This window comes from Morus notabilis, unplaced genomic scaffold (genome assembly GCF_000414095.1).
Source record: "Morus notabilis unplaced genomic scaffold, ASM41409v2 Scaffold3586, whole genome shotgun sequence".
NCBI lineage: Eukaryota > Viridiplantae > Streptophyta > Magnoliopsida > Rosales > Moraceae > Morus > Morus notabilis.
Genome location: NW_010357791.1, coordinates 1 through 8666, shown reverse-complemented (window position 1 = coordinate 8666; position 8666 = coordinate 1). Strand labels below are relative to the sequence as shown.

The 8666-nt window shown below is 38.3% G+C and overlaps 1 protein-coding gene across 1 annotated transcript; it reads right to left on the bottom strand.

Annotated features, from left to right (window-relative positions):
* Positions 1 to 236: 236 nt before the first annotated feature.
* Positions 237 to 7076, bottom strand: LOC112094709 (13S globulin basic chain-like; the record flags this gene model as incomplete). The annotated part of the gene is made up of 3 exons (XM_024176321.1): positions 237 to 431; positions 4899 to 4976; positions 6999 to 7076. Coding segments are annotated over 3 exons (351 nt in total), but the record flags the coding sequence as incomplete, so codon positions are not given.
* Between the last annotated feature and the right edge of the window lie 1590 nt (positions 7077 to 8666).

Below are 8666 nucleotides of genomic sequence, written 5' to 3'. Positions count from 1 at the left end.
ACTTTTTTGCTACAGTAAAAAGCTTTCACATAAAATCACATCTTAACTCAAATTACAAACTCGAATCAGCGAAGTGAACGAGTATTTATTATAGATGCATAATATTCATAGAAGCTCTCCAAGCCTGACAAAAAGGCCATTTCTTGTTATTATCTACCTACTTCTAAATACCCTATAAACCTCAAGAAAAGCTACGTGCCCAATACGTTCTCTCCTTTAGTTGTTACTGTGGATATTTAGGCAATAGCCCTCCTCTCAGAAGATCTGGATGAGCTCAACAAGGTCTCTTCCCGGTTGTACTTGACCCTCTGGGCCTGGTCCCTAGAGATTTGGTAGGCGTTCATGGGGACAGCTTCCGGTAGGGCACGAATGACGGAGGTGCATCCAGCGAGGGGGCTGATCCAAGGGTTGTCATTCGTCTTGAATGACACCTAGAGTTGTCAAAAGCCCGGCATAGCCCTTTTAACCCCAAGGCTGGGCCGGGCCTGAGGAGAAACCCTCAAGCCCAGCACTGGCCCTCAGTCTTAGTCTATAAGGGCCAGGGCCGGGCCCAGGCTCAGGCCCTTGACGGGTCGGCCCTGATCCTTTTAAATGTTTTTGCAATATTTAATTAAATATATATATATCATATACCCTCAAAAGATGTGTTTTTATTGAATAAGTACATATAAATGATTGTCTCGTTAAAAACCTTGCCAAGTAAAACTTGTGGGGAGATCGGGACAAAACCTTAACGAAGGAAAAAATAGTGCGGTATTCTAGGATAAGTAAATTACAAAACCTAAGTGTTTCTAGAAGATTTTGTTATGTCTAAGTTAGAAAAATAATCTTGAATTGAATCATCCGTATAGTGATGTTTTCTTCTTCTGGCATCTTCCCAGTCTTTGACGCACATTAGCCCCTCCAAGATATCCGGATACATTTTGCTTCTCTTCTCGTCAAGAATTCGGTTGCTTGCACTAAATGCTTGCTCCGATACTACCGTTGACACTAAAGTTGTCAGAATGTCGCGGGCAATTATGGACAGTGTTGGAAAACAATCGGTCTTGCTCCTCTACCACTGTAAGATGTCCAGTTTGTCGTTTTCGATTACAAAATTTGATTTAAAATATTTTACCAGTTCGGTAGACATTTGTGTTGATGACGATCCTAACGTTTTCTCTTTCTTCTTCAGGAAGCTCCACGATGAGCCTTTAGGCCTCGAACTGCTAATTGATATCGAAGTTCCATGTTCTTTTTGACCTGTTTTGTATTTCACTTCATACAAACTAAATAATTTTTCTAACATTTTCCTAGCATCAGTAATAGTTAGTTGCATATCAATACTTAAATTTTCTGTCGTAGCAGTCATCAAAGATTCAGTCATATCTACTCTGCACCTAAGATTTAAAATGGTTGCTAATACATATAACATAGAACAACCGGACCAATAACTTTTAAATTTAGCTTCCATTAGCTTAGCTATAGTTTCAAAAAGTTAAGTATCCCTATAAAAAGAAAATGTTTCCGAAATATTAAATAATTAATGCAAAGCTAAATGTGCAGTAGGATAATAAACTCTAGAAAGTAATTCAGTAGTATTGTAGAAAACTTTTAGAAATTTAAAAAAGTACTTATCAATCTTCCAATCAATATCGAAAATTAAAAGCTTATCATTCTTGTTGTTCACGTACGTTGTGATGAGCTGTTGATACGAAAGTGCAACTTTCAACATTAAATAGGTGGAGTTCCACCTATGTCTCACTTCAGTTGGGAACTTTCTTGGGCGCATCTGGCTGTTCCTGCAATATTGTCAGAATTCTGGGAGCCAAGCTCCAAAATTAGATATGAAGGATAAAGAATCTCTAATATTTGTTAGATTAAAGGAAATATGTTCAATCCACGCTTGTACTACTAAATTTATTATGTGACACGCACACCGTTAATGAAAAATTTCGCCCATTGATTAGTGCATAAAAATGCACCCTAAATACTACTTTTGATTTATATAATATTAAAATATTTGAGCTTTAATTAAACAATTCAATTATTTTTATTCATAATATTTTTAATTAGAATTTGTCTAGATTTTGCTTAATTATTTACAGATGAAAGCAGTGTAAAAAGCTACACAAGAAGAAGCCATGAAAGCCATATTTTAAACCAATCCGAGCCACCAAGCCGAGCCATGTAGAGAGAGAGCCGCGTGAGCCAAAGCCACAAGCAGATTTTCGCGTGGGCCCCGGCTCTCCCGCGTTCCCCACTCCATCGTGCGCGCGTCACCTGTACGAAAGACTCCCAGGGCGCGTGTCCTTCTTTCGCACGAGCTCCAGCGCATTCCAACCCATTTTTTGCATGGGTCCCACACGACAGCAGCAGACCTGCGGCTCTCTTCGCACGCGTCACCTGTCCAACGCAGGTCCCACACCTGCGATGCCAGCCGGACTTCCCAATGAATGCGCACCATTTGTCCTACAACTGTCCTCCACTCTGATCGCGCCAGCAAGCTCCAACCATTTCGCGCGCGACACGTGGCGCTTTGTCTCCTCACTGCCAATCACCTTGCGACACGTGTCCAGATGAGGTGCCGAATCTGGATTTCTTCTCCGCGAGTTGCTAGATTTCTTCCCCAAATCATATATTTAATTTCTCCTAATTTGTGTGTAATTTTATTTTGTTTCCTTTTTCTTTGTAATTTTCTATTTTTATTATTTGTTTCTTTATTTGACAGGCATCCTCTAAACACTATAAATAATAGGGTTAGCCTAAGGTTTTTGGAAGTTTTAAATATTCAGTTTTCTGTCGTCTTGCTGTCAGTCTCATATTTTCTCTCCAGAACTTGTGAGAATATTTTGCAAGCTAGGCTAGAGTTTTCTTGGTGAGGTTAGAGATGAACTTTTGTTGAGTGACCCAATTCGGGCTTTTGATTCCTTGTGCTATAAAGTTCAATATCTGAATGAATTAAATCTCATCTATCTTTCTTTTACGTTTCAAAATATTGTGTGCTAAGTTTTATATAAGTCCAGTCATGCTTTTCTTATGTAATTCTGACACGCATTGTTTTGTTATTCAAATTATTTTACAAATTGTCTTTTACTGCAATATTGTCAAATTGATATATTGTCGATTCTGGATAACTTGTAATGATAATATTTTCAGAGTCAACACAGACATTTAATTTATTCGATTCTTTTATTTTGTGAATCAAAACATGAATTGGTGAACGAAGCATTAGGGATTCTCGACACCTTACCCTTTTTACTACTGAATTTCTTCCACACAAATCTTCTCTCTTTTTTATTTGCAACAAAGTCTTCAAAAACTCTTCTTTTTCCTTAATTCACTTATTATTTATTTTTCTCTAACGCTCTTATTTTGCTAATCTTTCTTGTTATTTTGTTATCTCTCTGTGGATACGACCGCCCTTATGTGCTACAATTGACCGCTTGTGAACATCACTTTTGGGCGTTAATCACCCCTAAAAGTTGATTTCAAACTACGTTTAAACATGTTAATTATAGTCGTGTTAGCTGACGCATTATCAAAAGTAATTGTTAAAACTTTGTCTTATATCCCATAAAACCCAAAAATATCCATTATTGTTCCAAAAATAGCATTTACGTTATGAGGAAATGCACATAAATGAAAACCTATTATTCTCTTTTGTAAAACCCATTCATTGTCAACATAATGCGCCGTGATGTATAAATATCTAGTTTTATTGTACCCCTCCCAAAGATCAGAATTGCAATATATAGTAGCATTAAAAGACCTAAAATTATCAACTAGTGATTGTCTCATTGCATAAAATACTTTCATGCAATCAGAACGAGTTGTGTTTCTACTTACCCATTTAAATTGTGGGCAGAAAGCCCTATATATGAATTCTTCGAATGCCGCATCATCTGCAAAAGAAAGAGGTCATTCGGCACTAGCTAAAAATTTAGCTAGTGCCTCACGAGCACGTTGTGCATCGTATGTAACATTTTGCAACCCTTATGATGTGAGTGATAGTGTTTGTTGGCGGGAGTCCACACTCCTACCTTGGCGCAATGGTAGACATATTTTTCAATGTCTATCCAGATGACTAATACCCCCACTATTTTTATTAGAAAAGTGATTTTTACAATATTTACATACCGCAAGAATTTTCATTTCACATGTTTTTAGATTTGGTCGGGGCTCTTCTGTGAAATGCTGTCATGCAAGAGCAGTTCGCAGTCTTTTTCCCCTGCTACGTTCTCTAACTTTCTCGTTGTGCACTGAAACATTATCAACTGGAACAATTTCCGGTTCAGTAGGGGTAGGGTTGTGAGCCAACATTTCATCTTCAAAAAATGACTAATCACCAAGCTGAGAGAGAGCAGTGAAATCAGGGGAATTTAAGGCAACCATTTTCTGAAAATTAATTGAACTTTGTAAATAAAAGAGCAAGAAAATGAGTACTCGCGAGAGAAAAGCTTAGAATCAAAATCAAAGAGACAATATGAGAGATAGAATGAGAGTGAGATGAGAAGTTGAGAGTGAATTATTATGTGAGATTTATGGTGGGATTAAGGGGTATTTATAGGGGATTTTTAGGCATATTTTCGGCTTGTAGGGCCCACCGGTCGGGCCGAATCTAGGCTTGGGCCAAACTGGGCTTGGGCCGGGCTGCCAACTTCAAGGGCTAGGGCAGGGCCTAAGCCGTGGGCTGAGAAGCCACGGCCCAGCCTTAGCCCATCAAACGGGCTCGGTCGACACGGCCCGTAACATTACCTTATCAGGCTATGCCGAATTCGACACTGTTACAGGATGGGCCGAGATCCATTTGATAACTCTAATGACACCCACTCAAATCCCTTGTTGCTAGCTGGCTTTACCACGGTGTGGTGCTATGGCACATTCAGGATCTGGCCCTATCTAAAATGGTCTACCACCTGAATCCTTGCCATGCCCCTCAAGACATAGATAACATTGTGGCCGTTCAAGTGCCAGTGTGGAGAGTAGATTCCATTCTGCAAACATATTCACGTTAACAAAAACAACATGATTTATTGAAATGCAGCTGTTAGAGAAAAACTATTCTTTAGACTAAGACCCTATTCATTTTACTGATTTGACTTTAGAATTCGAGTTTTGCTACAATAAAAAGTTCTCAGAAATAATTACATTTAACTTTTTTACTATTGTAAAAAGCTCTCGCATAAAGTCACATTTTAACTCGAATTAAAAATTTAAGTGAGCAAACTAAACAGGCCCAATATTGATTGATACATATATATTTAATAAAAAAAGTGTAAAATTATGACGGAATTAAAAGTAAACTATTTTGGCATAAGAAAAATGCATAATTTATGGTAGGGCAGGCAAATAGGCACTACCTGACTAGCGGTAGGTAAAGTAAATTTCTAGTTAACCACGAAGTTAATTGGTCTGCGTTGCCAAATACAAGGAAGAAAAGGTTGCTGGCCCAAGGTTGAATATTCTCATGTTTTGATGATAACAAACACAATGTATTATGTTACTAATGATTCTACTTTGAGTCGTGTATTTAGCATGATTGATATTATAAATCAACTCAAGAAGCATATTGTAGAATACAATGCAAATACATTCAAGGTTGAGAAATGCAAATTGAAGAAGGAATTCAAGGCTTGAAGTGTTGAAATACCAAAGATCAAGAGCAAGCAAACAAAATCAAGCAAGACAAGTACTAATAGGTTTTATCTCTCTTTAGTCTTGTATTTGATTTTGACTTCATACTATGATGATTAATTCTTGTTTAGGCTCATGCACACACTCACATTATTCTTTTAAAAGTGAGACTAAACTAAGTGCATAATGACATTTGGCCTAAAAGAACAATTTTGTAAAGGTTTGAGGCAAACTAAGTGTCAAACGGTCGACCTATGTCGTCCGGTGACAGAGAAGGCTATACGCACTGGTCGACCGGTGCTGCCTCAACCGGTCAACCGCTCCGGTCGACCGGTTCTGTTCAACAGATACTCAATAACACCATTGAACAGCGAGAATTCAAATTTGTCTCAACTAGTCAACCGCTCCGGTCGACCAGTACTGGGTAAACGGTCAAAAATAAGACCGTTGGAAAGTGAGGTTAATGTTGGATCAAGTGAGGATTGAGTTTATCCTCTTGAACAAATGTAAGGAATTTGAGAAATTATGTAAACCTATTTAATATTGGATTTACTAGACAGTGGATGATGTCTATTGTAATTGATTATTTACATGTGCATGTATGTACGATACTGTATGTCCTGTGGGGTGGAGCCCTATGTGTCAGAGGCTCTTGGATTATGTCGTTTATTTAGATTTTTATGCAGTTAAGTGTGGGACCCGGTTGGGAATCTGCTTTATTAATCCCAAATCGAGTTCCACGTCACCCACCCCGTTTGGGGGGCGTGACAGGTTGTGAGCCAACATTTCATCTTCAAAAAATGACTAATCACCAAGCTGAGAGAGAGCTGTGAAATCAGGGGAATTTAAGGTGACCATTTTCTGAAAATTAATTGAACTTTGTAAATAAAAGAGCAAGAAAATGAGTAATCGCGAGAGAAAAGCTTAGAATCAAAATCAAAGAGACAATATGAGAGATAGAATGAGAGTGAGATGAGAAGTTGAGAGTGAATTATTGTGTGAGATTTATGGTGGGATTAAGGGGTATTTATAGGGGATTTTTAGGCATATTTTCGGCTTGTAGGGCCCAACAGTCGGGCCGAATTCGGGCTTGGGCCAAACTGGGCTTGGGCCGGGCTGCCAACTTCAAGGGCTAGGACAGGGCCTAAGCCGCGGGCTGAGAAGCCACGGCCCAGCCTTAGCCCATCAAACGGGCTGGGTCGACACGGCCCGTAACATTACCTTATCAGGCTATGCCGAATTTGACACTGTTACGGGATGGGCCGAGATCCATTTGATAACTCTAATGACACCCACTCAAATCCCTTGTTGCTAGCTGGCTTTACCACGGTGTGGTGCTATGGCACATTCAGGATCTGGCCCTATCTAAAATGGTCTACCACCTGAATCCTTGCCATGCCCCTCAAGACATAGATAACATTGTGGCCGTTCAAGTGCCAGTGTGGAGAGTAGATTCCATTCTGCAAACATATTCACGTTAACATAAACAACATGATTTATTGAAATGCAGCTGTTAGAGAAAACTATTCTTTAGACTAAGACCCTGTTCATTTTACTGATTTGACTTTAGAATTCGAGTTTTGCTACAATAAAAAGTTCTTAGAAATAATTACATTTAACTTTTTTACTATAGTAAAAAGCTCTCGCATAAAGTCACATTTCAACTCGAATTAAAAATTTAAGTGAGCAAACTAAAAAGGCCCAATATTGATTGATACATATATATTTAATAAAAAAAGTGTAAAATTATGACAGAATTAAAAGTAAACTATTTTGGCATAAGAAAAATGCATAATTTATGGTAGGGCAGGCAAATAGGCACTACTTGACTAGCGGTAGGTAAAGTAAATTTCTAGTTAACCACGAAGTTAATTGGTCTGCGTTGCCAAATACAAGGAAGAAAAGGTTGCTGGCCCAAGGCTGAATATTCTCATGTTTTGATGATAACAAACACAATGTATTATGTTACTAATGATTCTACTTTGAGTCGTGTATTTAGCATGATTGATATTATAAATCAACTCAAGAAGCACATTGTAGAATACAATGCAAATACATTCAAGGTTGAGAAATGCAAATTGAAGAAGGAATTCAAGGCTTGAAGTGTTGAAATACCAAAGATCAAGAGCAAGCAAACAAAATCAAGCAAGACAAGTACTAATAGGTTTTTATCTCTCTTTAGTCTTGTATTTGATTTTGACTTCATACTATGATGATTAATTCTTGTTTAGGCTCATGCACACACTCACATTATTCTTTTAAAAATGAGACTAAACTAAGTGCATAATGACATTTGGCCTAAAAGAACAATTTTGTAAAGGTTTGAGGCAAACTAAGTGTCAAGCAGTCGACCTATGTCGTCCGGTGACAGAGAAGGCTATATGCACTGGTCGACCGGTGCTGCCTCAACCGGTCAACCGCTCCGGTCGACCGGTTCTATTCAACAGATACTTAATAACACCATTGAACAGCGAGAATTCAAATTTGTCTCACTAGTCAACCGCTCCGGTCGACCGGTACTGGGTAAACGGTCAAAAATAAGACCGTTGGAAAGTGAGGTTAAATAGAGAAAAGTCATTTTTCTCTTCTGCGGATTTTCCTGGAAATAGAGAAATTGTTCAAAGCTCCCAAATCTCTTAAAAATCCAAAAAGGTTTCTCTAAAGTGCCATCATAATCATCATCTTCTCAAAATCCTTACTTCACTCTCTCACACATACTTGAGCCTATCTTGGATTATATTTTGATAGTGTGATTTCATCATCTCCTAGTCATTTTAATTGTGTAAAACCATTGTTAGGAGTGTATGACTGAGTAATTCACTATTCATAATCATTACTTTCGTATTGGGTTTGTTGGTTGGTAAATCTCCGTAGAAAATCGACATTGTGTAAGAGGTTAGGCAAAGTCTCGGATAGAAAGATCCGCTATCTTGTAAGAGGAGTGATCGTGCGAGATAGTCGATCATATAGTGGAAGAGGTCGAGAGGCGGAATATTTCGATAACAGTGGATGTAGGCAAATTTATTTGTCGAACCACTATAAATCTCGTT